The sequence below is a fragment of the Sarcophilus harrisii genome, chromosome 2 (genome assembly GCF_902635505.1).
Source record: "Sarcophilus harrisii chromosome 2, mSarHar1.11, whole genome shotgun sequence".
NCBI classification, from domain to species: Eukaryota; Metazoa; Chordata; class Mammalia; order Dasyuromorphia; family Dasyuridae; genus Sarcophilus; species Sarcophilus harrisii.
Genome location: NC_045427.1, coordinates 310,748,273 through 310,768,424, shown reverse-complemented (window position 1 = coordinate 310,768,424; position 20,152 = coordinate 310,748,273). Strand labels below are relative to the sequence as shown.

The following is a 20,152-nucleotide window of genomic DNA, read 5'->3' as shown; positions in this document are numbered from 1 at the left end:
AAACATGGAGGACAGCCTGGGGTATCTTATTCAAGAAAAGGCAAAGAAGTCAGTATCACTGGATCAAAGAGTAATTGAGGGAGAGGGGATATGGGATAACATTGGAGAGAAGAATAAGGTATTAGAAGACTGAAAAGGGAGAAAAAAGTCCCATCAAAAAGGGCTTTAAAAGTCAGTGAATTTTTACACTAGAGGTTATAGAGAGCCACCAGAGTTTATTTATTATAGAATGGGAAAAAATTCAAAAATATCTAGGGAAATGATGAAAAAACATAAATGAAGGAGTTATGTAATCAGATTTCAAATTATATCACAAAGTATACGTTGAAACTATATACACTGAATAAAAAATTCAAAAGTTGCTGAATCTTTGATTAAGACTTAGAAAGAAATGTATTCAGTGCTCTAATCTTTGATAAATATAAGAATACAAAGTAGTAAAGAAAGAACTCTTTTGCAAGAATTACTAAGAAAACTTGCTGAACAATAATCTGAATTCCATATATTACATCATATACAATGATAAATTCAAAACAGATCAATGCCATAAATATAAAAGGTAGTATTATTAAAAAATCCTGCCACAAAAAAGTGCTCTTCTATAGCTATGGACAGAGAAACATAATGGTTAAGATTGACTACTTAAATAAAATGAAAATAAAAAGGATTTTGAAGAAATAAATTGGAATAAAAAGAAAGAATGTGGATTAAGAAAAAGTTGGCTCTATATTAAAAGACTGTTATTTAACCATTTTAAATCATGTTTGACTCTTTGTGACCCAATTTCATTTTCCTGGCAAAAATACTGTAGCAGTTTGCCATTTCCTTCTCCAATTCATTTTATAGATGAGGAAACTGAGGCAAACAGAGTTAAGTAACTTGCCCGGGGTTACACAGTTAATAAGTGTCTGAGGCCAAATTTAATGTTAGGGAAGATGAGTCTTCCTGTCTCCAAGTTCAACACTCTATCCACTATGCCACCTAGTGACCCTTCTAATCCTCCCTCTGATACCTATAACATATATGACTTGAACTTCTTAGATCTCAGTTTTATCTATAAAATGAGAAGGCTGGTTTAAATTGAAGTCTTTTCCAGCTCTAAATATATAATCCATTGATTTTACATAAACTCTCTGATAAAACCCTACATCCAAAATCTATAGGGAATTAATATAAATCAAGACAAAAGAAATTTCCCTATAGAAAAACTATGAACAGAATAATTCTCAAAGTAAGAAGCACATTCTATCAACAACTATCTAAAAAAGGTGTTTAAGTTCACTAATACCCAAAAATACATCTAAAAGATCACCTCACACCTATTAAAGATAAAAATTCAATGGTAGGGATGAAGGAAACTAAGGACATTAATTCTCTGATGGTAGTTGTGATTTGATCCAACCATTTTGGAAAATGATTTGGAAATATAAGAAGAATTATAGAATTGTTCACTTGTCAAACCAACTGCTAACAGGTTTATACTATTATAAAAGAGATATCTGACAACAATTAGAAAGACTGATTTTGATGAAAATATTCATAGTAGCACGATTCATAAGATCAATAAATTGGAAAATTGTGGGCCACAAATTTTGGGAATGATTGAATAAATTGTGATATGTGAATGAAATAAAATATGATTGTGCCATAAAGAATGGCAAATTTGAAGAATTTAAATAAGAATAAATGCAAGAAGAAAATAATACTTACAAAAATATATATCTGATTTCAACTATATAAAAGATGACAAATTTAAATGGGAATAAAACAACATGATCCTGAATGATTCAACTGGAAGTACATTGTATGGAAAGAGGAGGGGAAAGAATGTTTGTGAGATGCTTTGAGGGCCATCTTTCATTCCTCTCGGCTCTGCTTATGACTCTCCAGATTTCATCACCATACCTTAACCTCTATAATTCCCTTTCATCATTGAAGTGTTCCTCCTTGGGCCTCCATTTTAGGGGGAAACTCAGGATGGTCATCCTGCATTCCCCATTTGGCTGTGCTTCTGACTTTCCAGACTTTTGTCACCAATTCTCCCTATGATTGTATTTCTCCCTACTCCCAATTTTTTTGCTCCTCTTTATGGAACATCATCTCCCATTAGAATGTAAGCTCCTTGAGGGAAAGTATTGATTTTTTTTACTTGTATTTACATCATTAGCACTTGGTACAGTAGTATATTTAATAACTGCTAGCTAATTGACTGAAATCAAATCAATAAAAAGTTTTTAAATTAAAGCTATCATTTATAGAACTTTAAAATTCATAAAATTTTATGTATATTATCTCTTTTGAGTCTCACAACCACCCGTAGTGAAACTCAGAAAAGTTAAACAATTTGCTTGTGATTACACAGGTAGTAAGTATCAGGGGTGAGATTCAAACCAAATCTTGCAAATTCCAAGCCTAGTACTCTATCCATTACATCACATTGCCTCTGGTGAGAAAAGATTGAGAAAGAGAAAAAACACAGCAAGAAGGGGAGAAAAGTAGCAGAACAGCAGCATTAGGTAGATCCAAAATTGCTTGAATGATCAACAATCCAATATTAATTTAGAAGGAAGTTTTTACTAGGACACCCTGGGGACCTGTTTTTATCCCTGAGGTAGAAAGCTATATTCTTGTCAATGACTTGAACAAAAGTATACTGCATATGATGGCATTCATCAAATTTATAGATGACACAAAATTTAGAAAGATAGATAACACTGGACACTAGCTGAGACCCCAAAAGTCATGCCATAAAGATAAGATAAATATGACAGAATTTAATAGCAATAAACTCACATTTAAAAATATCAATTTCTCTAATATAAGATGGGAGAGCAATGGTTAGATGAGAGTTTTTAGTGGACTTAAAGCTCATTAAGTCAACAATGCTACATAGTAGACAAAAAAATTGAGAGTGCGTTGAGAGAAACTTAGCATCCAAGACTCTGAAGGTAACATTTCTGCTCTATTCTGTCCTGGTAAGCCCCATATATGAAACATGGTTTCAGTTCTGGCTATTACATTTTTAGGAAACACATTAAGAAGTTAGAGAGTATTCTGAGATTGATTGGTATAGTAAAGGCACTGAAGACCATGCCATAGGAGAATCAACTAAAGGAAATAGGAATATTTGGTATGAAGTAAATGCAAGTAGGTGGTACCATAGTACACAGAGTGATGGACCTGGAGTCAGAAAGACTCATCTTTCCAAGTTCAAATATAGCCTCAGATACTTACTGTGACTCTGGACAAATCACTTAATTCTCTTTTGCCTTAGTTTCCTTATTTGTAAAATGAGTTGGAGAAGAAAATGGCAAATCACTACAGTATCTTTGCCAAGAAAATCCTAAATGAGTTCATGAAGATTTAGATATAATTGAAAAACGACTTGAGATAATGAAAAAATGTCCTAACAGCTACAGCCATTAAAAGTAAAATGGGGTAATAGAGGAAAGGACACTGTAGTGATGTCTTTGAGAAAAAAGGGGTATGATCATCTGTAAAGAGAATTCCTATATAGGAACAGGCTAGACTAGGTGCTCTCTGGACTTCCCTTACAATACTGTTCTTCTGTAATCACTAGATTAGAATTCTCTAGATTAGATCCTCTAACTTGGTCTCAATTCCCAGCTTTCTACTTATATAATCTCGTTTTACCAGATAAGCTAGCTTACCAGACCTAAAACTATATTATAAAGTAGTGGTCATCAAAACCATTTGGTATTGGCTAAGAAATAGAGTAGTTGATCAGTGCAATAAATTAGGTTTATAAAACACAATAGTCAATAACTATAGTAATCTAGAGATGATAATCTCAGCTTCTGGGATAAGAACTCACTTTTTGACAAAAATTTCTGGGAAAATTGGAAATTAGTATGGCAGAAACTAGGTATTGTCCCACATCTAACACCCCCTACTAAGATAAGGCCAAAATGAGTTCATGATTTAGACATAAAGAGTGATACTATAAGCAAATTAGAAGAAGAAAGATCGTCTGCTCTCAGCTCTGTGAAGAAGAAAGGAATTTGTGGCTGAAGAAGAACTAGTGTACATTATGGAATGCATATATTCAAAATTGCATACCCTTTGACCCAGCAGTGTTTCTATTGGGCCTATATCTCTAGATCTTAAAGAAAGGAAAGGGACCCACATGTGCAAAAATATTTATAGCAGCCTTTTTTATAGTGGCAAGGAATTGGAAACTCAGTGGATGTCCAACAGTTGGAGAATGGTTAAATAAGTTATGGTATATGAATGTTATAGAATATTATTGTTCTATAAGAAATGACCAGCAGGATGATTTCAGAAAGGCCTGGAGAGACTTACATAAGCTGATGCTAAGTGAAGTGACTAGAAACAAGAGAGCACTGTCTACAGCAACAAGATAGTACGATGATCAATTCTGATAGATAAGACTCTTTTCAACAGCGAGGTGATTCAGGTCTGTTCCAGTAGTCTTGTGATGGAGAGAGCCATCTGCACCCAGAGAGAGGACCATGGGAATTGATTTCTGTGTGGCTCTCTCTATCTTTCTGTCTATCTTCCCTCCCCCACCCCAAACTGTTCTTTTTTTTTTTTTTTACCAATTAGTTGATTTTCCTTTTTCACATATATTTTCATTTTAATATTAATGTTTTCTTTAAGTATTTTCACTGTTTTGTTCTTTGCTTGAATTTTTTCTTTCTTATTTTTTCCTTTTTGATCTGCTTTTCTTGTGCAGCATAATAATTGTGGGAATATGTTTGGAAGAATTATACATTTTTAACATATATTGGATTACTTTCAGTCTAGGGGAGGAGTAGGGGGAAAGGAGGGAAAAAACATTTGAAACACAAGGTTTTGCAAGGGTGAATGTTGAAGCCTATCTACGCATATGTTTTGAAAATAAAAGTCTTTAAAACTTAAAAAAAAAATCTCCCTATGCTCAGTTTCCTTATCTGTAAAGTGAAAAATTGAACTAGACAATCTCAGTTCTCTCACCAAATCTATTTTTCTCAGCATCATCTCAAGGATAACTTGAATTTGGGAGTTGGACTATTAGGTAAAGCAATAAATAAGAGTAAATAAAGTGGTAAGTTAACTGGGTTATAACAAAAAACACTTTAATAGTTCTTATAAATACATATTTGTAAAACCTGGAAAAAAACCATCTTTTACAGGACAGAGGCATTGGCAATGAACCAATTCAAATGTATTATCAGCCTTAGGGGAGAGCAATATATAAGAGACATGAGGAACATATTTTCCAGCCTCGTTTAGAGGACACTCCATTGTGGAGTCAGATAAACAAAGGATAGTGCTCTGGAATTCCTAGAGTATCCTGGGATTTGCCTGGATTACTTCATGAAGCTATCTAGCCAAAAGTTTGATTGAAATTTATTGAGGAACTCCAAAAGAATATTTGGGGCTCCTCATAGAGCAGCTATTGATCTTCCAGAAAAGGACTAGGGCTGATGATTTAATGCTTCTAATAAGTGTCTGAAGTATACTGGCAATATGATCCTAGGGAAGTGGCTTCATTTCTAAGTGACTCAAATAATATTAAGACTGTATGCTGATCTACATTGTAGAGGACATTTCCTTACCAAAAGTACCCTAATCTAATGAAATCACAATCTTACTTCAAATGCTGAAAAATGAAACATCTACTAGACATTTTTAACACAAGAAGCTCAAAGAAAATATTAATATTAAAATGAAAATATATGTGACAAAGTAAAATCAACTAATTGGTAAAAAAAAGAACTTAGTTTGGGATGGGGGAGGAAGACAGAAAGATAGAGAGAGACATACACAGAAACACAGACACACAGAGAGACAGAGACACAGAGACAGACACAGAAATAGAGAGAAAAAAAGAGAAATCGTTTGCCTTTTTTGGGGAGAGAAAATGGAGGTGTTAAATAGAGATACAATTTTCCATCTATCTTCTACTTTGGGAAGGGGAGAGAGAGAAGAGAGAGACAGACAGAAGACAGACAAAGACATAGAGAAATTACTAGCCTTTTTTAAGGAGTGAAAGAAGAAAATAGAGACATTAAATGGAGATCCAGTTTTCCATCTACCCTCTAACTACCTTCTACTTTGAGGTGGGGGAAAGAAGAGAGAAAAAGAGAGAGAGAGACAAAGAGACAAAGAGAGACAGAGGGGTAGAGAGAGAGAGAGAGAGAGAGAGAGAGAGAGAGAGAGACAGAGAGACTATTTCATACTTTGAATCATGATCCCTGCTGAGCAAATATTGTACAATGCTAACCCTGTTTAGCAGGCCTTGGGAGCTGCACTGATCGATTTCTCTTCAGCAAATCAACCCTTGTCCTTCCTGAAACAACTCTTCAGTGACAAATGTGGAAGGAGGGGGGCCTTCCAGCCTGATGCTCCAAACAACAATGCCAGAAACCTGGATACCTGAACAATTAAACCTCTATGTGATTTAGAGAGAAAGGGGACCTACACCAGATAAATAGGGCATGGCTGTCTCTTGGTTAAAAAAAAAGGGGGGGTGGGAAGGGCATTAAGAGGAAAGGAAAATATCAGCTCAGAAGCAAATCTTTTGGCATGAGTTTTCTAATCTGAAGCTTTTGACTTAATTACCCGCTAGATACCTATCTAAGGTATCATTAAGATTACCATTTGAATCAGCTAATGGGACTTTTACCAGGGCCTTGCATATGAATCCCAATAAATCAATTAATATTTATTTTTATTTTTTAAATAATAGCTTTTTATTTTCAAAATATGTGCAGATAATTTTCAGCATTCACCTTTGCAAAAACTTGTGCTCTAAATTTTCCCCCCTCCCTTCTCCCCATCTAATCCAACATAAGTTAAACACGTGCAATTCTTCTAAACATATTTCCATATTTATCATGCTGCACAATAAAAATCAGATTAAAAAGGAAAAGAATGAGAAAGGAAAAAAAGCAAGCAAATAACAACAACAAAAAAGTGAAACTACTATGTTGTGATCCACATTCACTTCCCATAGATCTTTCTCTGGATGCTCTATCACAAGTGTACTGGAATTGGCCTGACTCATCTTAGTGCCATAACTCCCTTTTCAAGAACAGAATGAGATGTAAAAGGATGCAGAGCTTTGCTTGACTTGCATAGAACAGTAGAATTGGAGTATCTATTTTTTTTTTGATAATCTATCTAAGAGTGAGGCAGAGGATAGGCAGAAGGGAGAATGAATTTCAGGAAAAAGTTGGGATAAGAAAGGAGTTGTGTCAGTACATGGGCTGGATTTGAATCTTCTTACACTTACATTGTTGAAAAGAGCCAAGTCCATCACAGTTGATCCCATCACATAAGCTTCTTATTACTGTATACAATGTTCTCTTGGTTCTATTCACCTCTCTCAGCATCAATTCATGTAAGTCTCTCCAGGCCTTTCTGAAATCATCTTGCTAATCATTTCTTATAGAAAAAATAATATTCTGTAACATTCATATACCATTACTTAGCCATTCTCCAACTGATGGACACCCACACAGTTTCCAGTTCCTTGCCACTCAATTAATATTTATTAAGCATCAACTATGTACCCGGCATGGTGCATGGATGTGAAATGAAGTAAAAGACAGTCCCTGCCCTCAAGGATCTTATAAAATAATGAGAGAAAAAACATGCAAATATATTCAAAGTAAGATATATATACACAGATACAAATATGTGTATACATATACATAATAAATAGAAAATAATTAAAAGAAAAAAAACTTGAATTAACAGGCATTGGGAAAGATTTCCTATAGGAGATGGGATTTTAGTTGGGACTTAAAGGAAACCAAAGAGGTCAGAAGAGGAAGGAGAGTGCTCCAGGTGAAGTGAAGAGATAGAGAATTTGGTACCTAGAGCAGCCAGGAAATCAATGTCACTAGATTAAAAAGATAAAATATAAGACTGGGAAGATGGGAGAGGGCTAGATTATGAAAGGCTTTGAATGTCAGACAGTATTTTGTATTTGATCCTGAAGGCAATGGGAGCCAAAGGAAGTTTATTAAGCAGGGGGACTGACCTGATAAAACTTGATCAGACTAAATCATCTAAATAATTTAGCTGAATGAAGGCTGAGAGCTGGGAAAATCTTAAGGCAGGCAAAGTGTTTATGTTAGATCCCTCTGTCTTTCATTTTCTTTTTTTTTTTATTTAATAGCCTTTTATTTACAGGTTATATGTATGGGTAACTTTACAGCATTGTCTGTCTTTCATTTTCATTAGGAGCTTCTCAAGCATACTACTTCCATATCTAAAAGGCAGGTATCCTGATGATTAGAGACCATAAAGGCACTAATTCAACTTTCTGACTCCATTCCTATCTTTGACTGAGATGGAATATTCAACTAGAAAGTCAGAGTACCATACTTTCAGTTACTAACTTCTCATTGTTCTCACCAAAGTCCTTGATTGTTGGCTGATTGGAAATTTGCTATTGGACCACATCCATTATAACTCTGAGGCCCATAGAAAATGCAAATGTGAATTTTTTTTATGTTATATGTGCAGGATTATTTTTATTAAAGAGCAGCAGTATCATAAAATGAATGTAAGGTTGATCTTCCAGTCAGAAAGACTCAGGTCAAGCCTAAGTCTAAAATATACTAGCTATGTGACTACAGGAATGCCATTCAACTTCTCAGTTTCCTTCAGACTTCTATAAATTAAAGGCAATTGGCTGATTGACATCTATGGAAGGAACTTTTCTCTATGTCCCCCATCCAACTAATAGAATTACCTTTCTAGACCAAGAAAAATAAAATTTGAGCTATTATAACTAGTAAACTAGAGATATTCAGAGTTAGGGATGAGGGTGGGATAAAAAGAAGAAAACACCACCACCAGTGAAGAATAGCAAATCAAGTTTTAGCATTGTGTGTGAATAGGACTAAAATTGGAAGTGTTATCATAAAATTTTAACGTAGGCATATGTTTGACATCTAATATTCACTAATATCCAATGTCAAACAAAAATCAGAAATTTCACAAAAGCACAAAATAAATGAAGCAAACATTAGGGGTATGTTCCCCTCAAGGGAATCTAGTGAGTTAGATAAAGTTAAACCCAAAGGGCACAGTCTTAAATTCCTAGAAAGAACATGGAAAATGACAACTTTCTGTTTATTATCATTCAAAAAATAAAGCAAGACACACAGGGATTCCCTATAGGAATACTGCAACAAGATAGTTATTTTTTCTTACTCTTCTTACACTGTTGATCTTGGTCATTCTACAATCATTGATTAGAGACAGAACCAAAACAGTCTTTGATAATTCTAAGACTCTGAAAATGAAAAGTTTAATATCAAGGAGAGTATAATAGCATAGTTAAACTAAGACTCATTTGACTTCAATATTTTTTTATTTCTTCTCCATTCTTTTTGTAAAAGGAGAATTTACTTCCTCCACCATACCTCAAAAAAAGCATCTATGTAACCTCCACCCCCACTCCAGACTTGATTGTCTCAGGGGGCTAAAGAGTTGAGCCATTATGGGGTTTTCCTGTTGTCTGAGGGCCATCTATGAAAAGTCAGCATCATTCAGACTTGGTAGATCACCTACTGCCATGGAAATCTCCTCTCCTTGCTGATAAAATATATTTATCTGTGGAGACAAGGAATAGAGATGGGATAAATCCATCTTAACCAATCCTCTATCTTTATTAAGATCCTTTCCATTCTATGGCTAAGTACATCTCCTTTGTTTATTGTTAGATTGTCCATTCATATCTAAATTTAATTCCAATCCAGAACTTGAGATACCAGACTGATTCAGTTTTGGATGATATTAAGTCAGGATTCCAAAAGGAATCACACCTGAAGTTGAGGAAAGACTTAGCAGATGCAAATACAGTAACACTGCACCCTATGGGGGGAAAAAAAAAAAAAAAAACTCTTTTAGTGAGGTATGGAAAATCCTCTCAATTGGACAAAAAGAGGTTCCCACTGAGGAAATAAATTTGTTTTATACTAAAGGAGATTGACTTAGAGTTTAAAGATAATGCCAGAAGGAACACACTTCAATGTTCTAAAAAAGTTCTAAAAAAGCTGGATAGCTAACATGGAAAATGAAAACAAAAAAACGACTAAGAACAAGCAAGTTCTTGGTTTTTGAGGATCATGACACAAGGTCAGAAGGATTTTGGATTTATTAACAGTATAAGTGAGGGGTAATGTTCATGGGGGTGGGACTGTCGGGTGACAGGCAGGACATATGGTCTCTAACTCAGAGGTTTTGTTGGAAAAGGTGTTAAATCCTGTTGAAATTCAGGCTGTAAAGTAAGAGAATAGGAACCAAAGGGAAGAGAATTGGGAACCTTCATGGGGGGTACAAAAGCTTTGGTCATATATTATTATTATCTATACCTCTCCCTTCAGGGATTGGGACTGGGGTGGGGAACTACATTTATTACCAAGGACTTAAGGAAGTTGCAGAAGTTTAAACACAATTTGATAAGCCACTGAAACAATTATAGTTGAGGTTGTGGTCCAATAGAGCCAAATTAGAGATCTCCACAGCTGAGTTCCAAAGACTTGAGGAGCTTACTAAAGACTTACTTTTGCAAAGCAAATTAAAGCAGTTAGAGACCCCATATAGGAACTATTACTTATCTCTTTGAGGTACCTAAAAAGGAGAGTTTTACATACCTGATTCCATAAAGATTCCCATTTATCTGGTTGTCTAAAGTGCATCTGCAAGGAAGGAGGTGAAGTACCTAAAAGAGTTTGGTAGACCAAGTCAATGTGTTCCCCAAGTTCTACTCTAATACCAACAGAGAGCACACATATTCTCTGACAAATGTGTGCAGAAGACAATTATATCCCATCTTCTGGGATGGAGTTATCCCCAAATGGTATCAAGCTTTAGCTATGGACTTATGCATATTAATAGGTGACATATGAGTAGAAAATCAAGAATAGTAGTGGACAAATACGGTTGTCAGTGCAAATAGTAATTCTGGAAATGGTTGGAGGAGTCGTATGCCACAGCTAAGGTGGAAAAGTTTCTCTCTCAGAGGAAGCTTTGTGTGTGGTTCATTAAACATGAACTTGAAAGGGAATCAATAGATTGACAACTTATATGAGTGCTAGTGAAATTATCTTCTGATATCTGGGGTCAGATAGGTAAGGGTTCTTCTGCCCCACCTAAGCTTAAGTTGTCCCCTAAGCCATTACCCATTTGAAGTCCTGGACTCTACCCAGATTCAAAGAGCTTGAAGGACAAGGGCCAAAGCCAAAATTCTCTTAAAGCTAAGTTCATCCTAATGTAGGACTTCAAAGGCAACAGAGCTATGTGCACAAGCCATACTAGCTTGGAAAGGGAAGAGCCTATTAGACCTTCTAGACACTGGTAACCAGATTATACCATTATACCAGGAGGACCTTAATGGGATCATAAAGGCATTCCATTCTCTTTGCATGGAAGACTTCAAGGGACAGAATATCAAGGAATGTGAGAAGATCCCAGCAGAATGGCCATCACAACTGTGGCTTAAAGTATAGTAGAAATGGGTACCCTATTTGTCTCATCTATAAAATGGTCTGGAGAAGGCAATGGCAAACCACTTCAGTATTTGCCAAGAAAAGCTCAGATGGGGTCACAAAAAGTTAGACACAACTAAAATGACAGAACAACAAAGTAATGGAGATGAAAGAAGTTGCAATAGCTCTTACAACAACCCTATGCTGCTGTTGAAAAAGTCAAATGGTGCCTGGTACATAGTGAACTAAAAATAGCTGAACAAAGTTTTCAGACTCATCATGGCAACCATTCCTGGTCACATCAACATAGGAGATCTGACAGCCCAGGCAGCTAGTGAAAAGGCATGGAATTACTAAATTCATTAATGCTTTTTCCCCCTAAAACTATTCAGAAGTTGTTAAATTTCACCTGGAAAGGAATCTACTATACTTTCACCATTCTTCTTTAGGGTTGGTTACCTGAACTTCCTGAATTCTGGGATAGTCTGAGGAGCAAAAATTTGAAAGAAGTTTTTCTTCTTTAAGATATCTATATTCATCTCTTCACCGTGATGATATATATGCTAGGTAAAACCCGAACAAAATATATCCCTAAAAACATCTAGGTATCCAATTATTTAGTCAAATTCTGGGGAAAGAACAGATAGCAAAAACTCAGATGATTCTGGATAGAGTCAACCACATTCCCACAATCTAAAAAGAAAATCTACTGATTTATTGGGCTCTTTGGGTTTTGGAGAACTTACATTTTCTATCTGGCTAATGGTCTCATTTACTAAAGTCACCCATATATCTACTTCTTGTGCTGTAGCTCAGAACAGTTTACAAGTTTGAAAGATCTGTATAAGGTCCAGGAGTCTGTTTTTTAAGGTTTTATTTCACATGAGGAAGAGGATAGAGCTTTTAGCAGGCATCTAGGCATGGTCAAACCAAACAATCAGCAGGCTTACAGCTTCTAGAATTGCCCCCAATGGTCATTCTTGATGCCACTTTTAAAAGCAGTGACTCAATTACTCCTGAGACCAAGTAGCTAATGAACAAATAATTTTGGACATTCTATCATTCGTTACTGGAAGAGGCAAATGTCTCTGGTTCACTGGCTTCTGGAAAGTTTACCAGATAAGGATAAACTGACTTTAGACATCATCTCAGTTGCTTCAATTATTCCATCATTATTCCATTCCTATACAGTTTCACAAGGTCCCAGATCCCTCAGAGGGTTCAATGCAGGAAATAACTTATTTGGCAGTTCTTCTTTCTTATAGGACAGTCCATATAACTTCTAGGAAATTGTTTCAGGGACAAAAGAATGGAATTGTTGGTCTCTAACAATATATGGGAAGGCAAAGCTATATAACCATGATCACTGCAAATTTACTAAGATAAAAAGAAGATCCATTAGCCAACTTGGTGGCAAACCTGAGTCCCTAGATGAACATGAGGAGGAGTATTTACCAAGATCTTGTAAAATTAGGGAATAACCCCTTAGCAGAGGTCTCCAAATAGGCAAAGAGTTTATTTTTTTTATATAATAGAGCTCCCACAGAGGAAGAGATTTGGAGTGATGTGCCAAAGAATAATGAATGAATGGCTGTTAGGAGAAATTTCAGTATCAACTCAGATCTTGGGACAAAATATATACAAGAGAGTTATTTTACTCCAGAAGACTTTGAGACATGATGAGAATTTTAGATTGGGGTGTCATGTGTTGAAGATCTGATGTTCTTAGTGCTGCTCCTGTTCTTTATCACGACTCATTGTGAAACTGTGAGATTTTTGTGAGAAAACCCACTGTGAACTACAGATTTCGTATCATCCAGGACTCAGTATTTTCATGGGATAGGGATATGAAAGCTAGGATTTTTGGTTTTTGTTCTCCTTCATATTCTACTTCTGGAGATCTTTACACTGCTTATTTGTAATTTATATGGTGCTAAGAGTGACTATCTTTTTGTTTTAGTTTTTCTTTTGTTTCTCCAGTGCTTTCTATGTCAAGCTTCTTATTTTTCAAAGGCTAGTATTTCCCAGTCTGAAATCATTTAAGTAGTGAAAGGTTCTCTAGAAGACCTCTAGGACCTGGCCACCATTGTATGATATGTGAGAGGTACAGTATCTACCATGTGGAAAGTGTATTGGGTTATGAAAATTATACTTGATTCCAGAAATTTACTACTATGTAATCCTGAACAAATCACTTATCCTCTCCTTTCCTCAGTTTCCTCATTACTAGAGATAATAGTATCATTACTTCACAGGGTTGTGAAGATTATGTGAGATAATATTTTTAATATACTTTATAAACCTTAAAGTACTTTATAAATCTTACCTATGCTAGTTTTACCCTTAAAAGATAAGGTTTGAGCCATTGTTATGGCTTCCTCATTGCTTAAGAGCATTGAAAGAATCCTGTTTACAGAGAGTCAGAGTCTCCTCAGACTTGGTAGAGATCCCACTATCACAAGAGCCATCCCTCTCTGCTAACTAGATATATTTCTCTACAGAGACAAAGAGGGCAGCATCTATCTGAACCAGTGCTATATCCTTTCCAACCAAGGATAAGTAGATCTTCTTTTGGTAACAGTTAGATGGTCTAGAAGCATCTTATTTTATTCCAATTTCAAATCTGAACTTCCAGGACAATCTGAGATAAGTCTGGCATGTAAGACCTTTATATAGGTATAATTTTGATGCTTAAGAATCTATTAAATAACTTAAAATAACCACAAACTCAGAGGATTTACTCCTAGTACAATCCTAAAAATACCATAGGCTTACATGTTTGAAGGGTGAGGAAAGAGAGAGAGAGAGAGAGAGAGAGAGAGAGAGAGAGAGAGAGAGAGAGAGAATGTCTGAAAAGCACAGAAGTCTATTCTATTTATTGTTTATGTCCCACTAGTTGTATTGAATTGATGAGTTAAAGAAGCTGGGAGAGGGGAGTAAACAAGGGGAGATTTATTAATTGCTCAATTCATTTTTATTTAGTAAGAACCTCCTGTGTATAAAACATGGTATTATGGGGAAATAATAAAAACATAAATAACTGTAGTACGAAATAAAAGACATAAGAGCTGCCTTTCTCAAAAACAATTTATTCTAAGTAATAGAGAGGAGATGATTTACAAATGTAGGAATTTTGTAAAGCAAGATTTCACTCCCAAACCATTTTTAGATAAATTAATTTTGGCCATCATGGCAGGGAAGCTGGCATCTTTATTTTATTTGAGAGAGCTCTAGTCTATTTCTACAGACTTTGCTGTTCTTAATTAGTTGGAGGAAACACCCTTGTTCAACCAACCTCTCAGTTTAAGAGGCTTTAATATCAAATCAAGTGGCTTCATTTAAAAGGCATCCTCATCTACATCCATAAAAGTCACTTACACAGAGAGCCCTTACTTGCTCTAACCTTGAAAATCCTGCTGCCAAGGATTTAGGACACATACTGGGTCTAATCTGCCACATTTTAACTGCTGCTGTTACACATCTGGTCATAAAAGCAAGGTACAACCTAACACAGACAAGCACTTTTCTTCCATAGAATGCCTAGAGCATTGATCTCACAATGATAAAAGGGCTTCAAACAAAATCACTATGTCTGATGAGTGATTAAGTCTCTCCATGCCTTGCCATTTTTTCTTTTTTCACACTTAGGCTACTGCTATGAAGATGATTCTTATATAGCAGTGAGAGGTTTAAAAGATTCTGAGATTTTAAAACAGATATAAGGGGAAAGCCAGTGAGATTATCTATAGAAGTACACACTGATGGAAACTCAGTTGGCTTTCATAAAAAACATTTCTTTTTTTTTTTTAACTCATCAAACATTCATGTTGACTTGGTATAACAGCTATCCCTATATGCAGTCATTTCTGGACTGGAGATTGCCTGGAGTTTGCAAAAAAAAATAAATAAAGTGTTAAAGACTACAGGATGATTTCCCTTTTTTAAAAAATTGTAGGAGGGATATCTATAAAGGAAATTCACAAGTTGTCAATGCAGAGTACTAGGGACAATCCTGTTCTCCGAATAAGAATTGCATTTTATCCTTTTTTCCAAACAGAGCAAAGGTCACACTCATACAATTTCCAAACAGAGTGGTGTTAGAAACATGTAGAGCTGCTACTTCATACTGCACATTTTTTCCTTCTATTTCCTCACTGTATAGCTATTCGACAGTCCCCCCACCTCTAGCATTTCAGTTATGCCCTACATATGAGCACTAAGATTTTCTGTTTTGATTTAATTAAAAATGCTCATTAAAAACCCCACAAGATCTTGTTTTGCTACTGGACAGATAACTCAAAACTATGGGGGGGGGCAGGGAGAAGGTGGGGACGAGGAAGAGTACTGTTCCCTTCCAGAGCCCCTAGCACTGAGGAAGCAGTTGCAGGTTGTGACAACAGGAAACCCATACTTTAGATGAGACTCCATAGCAGGAATCAGCAGGGATTGGGGCAATCCGCAGAGTAAATTGTGGAAGTGAAGGATGCTGAAACGTCTGGGGAGATAGTGAAACTAGTAATTAATCACAAAGCAGGAAGGGACATTGAGTACCTTTGGATCAAAATACTTCTGGAGAAGCAAGGTGGAGGAAAACACATCTCTCATCTAGCTTATACCAGTAATCTGACAGTCCCATAGAAGCTGCGGAAGCAGCTGAAGAAAACCCGCTCTGTTTTAACCTCTTCTCAAATTAAGTCAACAAGAGCACGCATTGGAAAGTGGGGAAAAACGGACCTTAGCTCTTTTTTTAAGCGGTACGGAGAAATAGCCATCGAAACTAGCACAGCTGCCTCTTCCTAGATGGAAAAGTGAGAGGTGGTGGAATGGAGGAGCAAAGGCAGGGATCTGTCTATACGTCCTTCTGCCTGCTCCGGGGAGAACACAGTCCACAGGATGAAGGCTACGCAGGCACGCACTTACCCGGGGTCCAGTAGCTCTGTGGCTGGAAGTCTGCGGGAGATGCACCAGCACCAGGAGCAGCTGGGAAGTCACCAGCCGGCTCCAGCGCCCGGGAAGCATTTTGACAGCGACGGTCGTGGGGTGGGTAGCAGGCTCCGCACACACCGCCTCCCCACCCCCTGCTTCGCCCCTGGTGGAGATTCGCGGTTCGAGGGAGAGGACAGGAGAGGTCCCGATTCGGGTGCTCCTGGAGGCTGCTTTCAAAAAGCACTGTCATGAAACAGGGAGCAGAGGTGGGTTGCGAAGGAGGCAGTCGGAAAGTCTGGGCTGCAGCCGACCCCGAGCGCGTGCTCTTCTTAGTTGGCTAGGCTGGGCTCTGCCAGTCCCACGGAGGTAGCAGGTTAAAAGCCTTATCCCTGGGCCATGAGAATCCCCGTTATAAACTCTGGGAGGGGCGGATCTGGGCAGGTCTGATGGACGGCTAGGAGGGCCAGTACCGATCGAAATGATGACAAGTAAAAGCCAATGGGAAAAAGAAAGGAGGGGGAGGGGTCGTTCCCTCCCTCTCCTCTCCCCCACGCTCCTCCGCTACTTCAGTGGACTTAGTCAAAGGAACTGGGTTGCCCAGCCTAATACGTGAGTAAAGAGGATAAAAAGAAAACCTCTGCTCTCTGCTTTCTCCTTTGACACTCCACCCTCAACTTGGACAACAGGATTTACACTAGTACAGAATACACTTCCACCTCCTATTCCATTATCTCATGAAAAGCAGCAACTGGTTGGTAATGTTATAATAATCATACAAAACACTTTACCATTACTGAAATACTTTTTAAAAAATTATTATGAACTGCCCTGGTGGGTAGGTACTCTTAAGTGTCCCTATTTTAAAAATAAGGAAGCTGAAGCTAAGGAGGGGCGGGGCAGGAGGGGGAGAAGCAGGGGAGGAAAAGGGTAGTAACCAAGGGTGGTAATAGTGACAGGGGCTTCAAACCCTTTCTTCGTTCTTTCCTCCTTTCCTTCCTTCCTCCCTCCCTCCCTCCCAGGTCACTTCTCTTGTTGTCCACTATTCTTTCTACTACTTTCTGTATCCCGTAATATTAGAAGATGAAATAAGAGGAAAGGGTACTGTATATGCCTTCTTGGAGGAAGCAAAAGAGAGAAGGAGAAAGGGTTGTTAATAAAAGCATGGGAAAGATTAGAGTGGGAAACTGATTTAAGTATCACTGGAAGTGAGAAATTAAATTACACAACATGAGAGTGTTTAAGGAGGATTGGTTGCCTGCTGGTTGGTAATGAGACATTAATTTATTGGATGGGGTTGGATTAAATGACCTATAATACCCCTTCCAACTCTAAAAAAAGCTCTAATACTCTTAAGTAAGTTGCTAAATTCCAGTTCCCAGATCTAGGATTCTCATCTTTCCTTATAAAACACAACTTTCTAACAGGCTCCTTCCTCTCCCCTCTCCAATCAATTAGAACATAGGATTTGGAGTCAAAGACTTTTATTTGAAAGTTAGCTCTATTGACAATTATCTGTGGAGTCTTGGGCAAGTCAGGTCACTTCTCACTGCCTCAGTTTCCTAATCTATAAAATCCAAGGGGTTATATTGTTGTTCTTGTTCAGTCACAGCCAACTCTTTGTGAGATATTTGAGGTTTTCTTGGCAAAGATACTGGAGCCGTTTCCTTCTTCAGTACATTCCCAATTTGTGAATTGGGAACATGAGGCAAACTGGATTAAGTGACTTGCTCAAGGTCACACAGCTAGTAAAATGTCTGAGGTTGGATCTGAATGCAGGTCTTTCTGACTCCAGATCTAGCACTCGATCCAGTGAGTAACCTAGCTGATATCTAAGGTTCCTTTTAATTCCAAATCTATTTTCTTAAATTATGCTGTCCTGTCAAAATATATAAGAATGAAAAGGACTAGCTCTTCAGTCAGAGGACCTCCATTGAACTCTCCCTCTGATATTTACTACCTATATGATGTTGGGCAAATCTGGTGGATGACACCATTTAATCACCGCAGGCCTCCATTTCCTCATCTATAAAGTGAGAGGATTTGGACTTGATGAATTATAAGGTTTATGCTGTGGTTCTTCTTAAAAACACAAAGTGGCTGTTTATTGCCTACAATAGTGGATTCCATGGTAGGGGTTGAGATCCCAGGGATATTTGACCAGCTGATTACATGGGAAGTTTGGTCACATCCAGTCCAATCAATAAAAATTAACTGAGCACATATGTGCCAGACACTGTGCTAAGCACTGGGCATGCAAGTAATAAAGAAGAAAACAATTTCTGCCATCAAGCAGCTTACAATCAAATGGGAGCCAATAAAATACAAAAAGACAGGAAAGAGGGGGTTGGGAGAGGGACACCCAAAGATATTTTGTTCTGTGGAGATGAAACCTGACAGAAAAGCATATAGAGAATGGAATACATTGTAAAATCCAGTTTCTGCCCTTTTATAATGAAAAAGCATTGAAAAGTGTTTGGTATTCCACCATCCTCAGCCCAATGAGAGAAAGAGAGAGAAAGAGAAAGAGAGAGAGAGAGAGAGAGAGAGAGAGAGAGAGAGAGAGAGAGAGAGAGAAGGTTGAAGTAGTTGGTATCAATAAAGGCATGAGTTAGCACATGGGAATGAGATTAGAGGTGATGAATTTAAGCTGGGAGAGTTATCTTGTAACTAGAATTTGGGAGCAGATAAATTGTGGAGTTTATCTCCAACACCAACATTCTTACCCTAATCTCCTCCTGACACTTCCCAATTCAACACCCTCCCTCCTTTTTAGAAGCTCCCAAGCTCTTCCTAGGGCCATGTAGGTGTCACAGTAGATAGTGCACCAGGAATGGAATCAGAAAGATTAATTTCCTGAGTTTGAGTCTGTCATCAAATGCTTACTGGCTGTGTGACCCCGGGCAAGTCATTTAACTCCATTTGCCTCTATTTCCTCATTTGTAAAATGAGTTGGAGAAAGAGATAGCAAACCATTCTGGTATCTTTGCAAAGAAAACCTCAAATAAGGTTGGTCACAGCTGAAACGAATAACGTGTCAGGAACTTGAAATACTATCCATGCCATCAAAGTATTTAAAAATCTAATGAGGGTGGAAAGGTGCAAGATTTACACACACACACACACATACACGATAACACAATAATAGCAACTAATATTGATATGGTGCTCAGTGTATTCAAATATTTTATCTATATTATCTTGTTTGATGACCACAAAAACTTATTAAGGTAGGTGCTACAGATATTGTTATCCCCATTTTACAAATGAAGAAAAAACTCAGAGACGTTAAGTGATTTCCCCACGGTCACAGAGCAATTAAGTATCAGAGAGGATATTGGAACCAAGACTTTCTAGATGGTCCACTATTCTTTCTAGCACACCATCCTGCCTCTGCCTAATAAACAAATATAAGATAGAATGCGAAAAAGGCAAAGAGGAGATCTGGGCAAATGGTTTAAAAAACTTGAGCAGAGGCAAATCAATGTCATCAAGAGAATCAGGGAAAAGAGGTGGCATTCGAGCTATACTTTGGAGAAATAGGATTTCAACAAGCAGTGGGATTGAAAGAATGACCTGGGAGTGGACTGTTCAAATAGGAAGTACAGATAGAAGCAGAGATTGGGGTGAGATGAACTGGTTCAGACTGTTTGCTAAGTGAAATGAAATAATGGGAATATTGTGGAATAAGGCTGGAAAGCCTGGAGGCTGATTATGGATATTCTTAAATATCAGACTAAGGATTTTGCATTATA

At 37.2% G+C, this 20,152-nt stretch overlaps 1 protein-coding gene across 3 annotated transcripts in view; it reads right to left on the bottom strand.

Annotated features, from left to right (window-relative positions):
* The window catches only part of SMOC1 (SPARC related modular calcium binding 1), a 194,337-nt gene extending 177,501 nt beyond the window's left edge, over nt 1–16,836 (bottom strand). For all 3 annotated transcript variants that reach the window (XM_012548162.3, XM_023502436.2, XM_023502439.2), the window contains exon 1: nt 16,395–16,836. In XM_012548162.3, the coding sequence (XP_012403616.1) occupies nt 16,395–16,493 (99 nt within the window). In that variant the 5' untranslated portion in view covers nt 16,494–16,836. The remainder of the gene's footprint in view (nt 1–16,394) is intronic.
* Nucleotides 16,837–20,152: the final 3,316 nt, after the last annotated feature.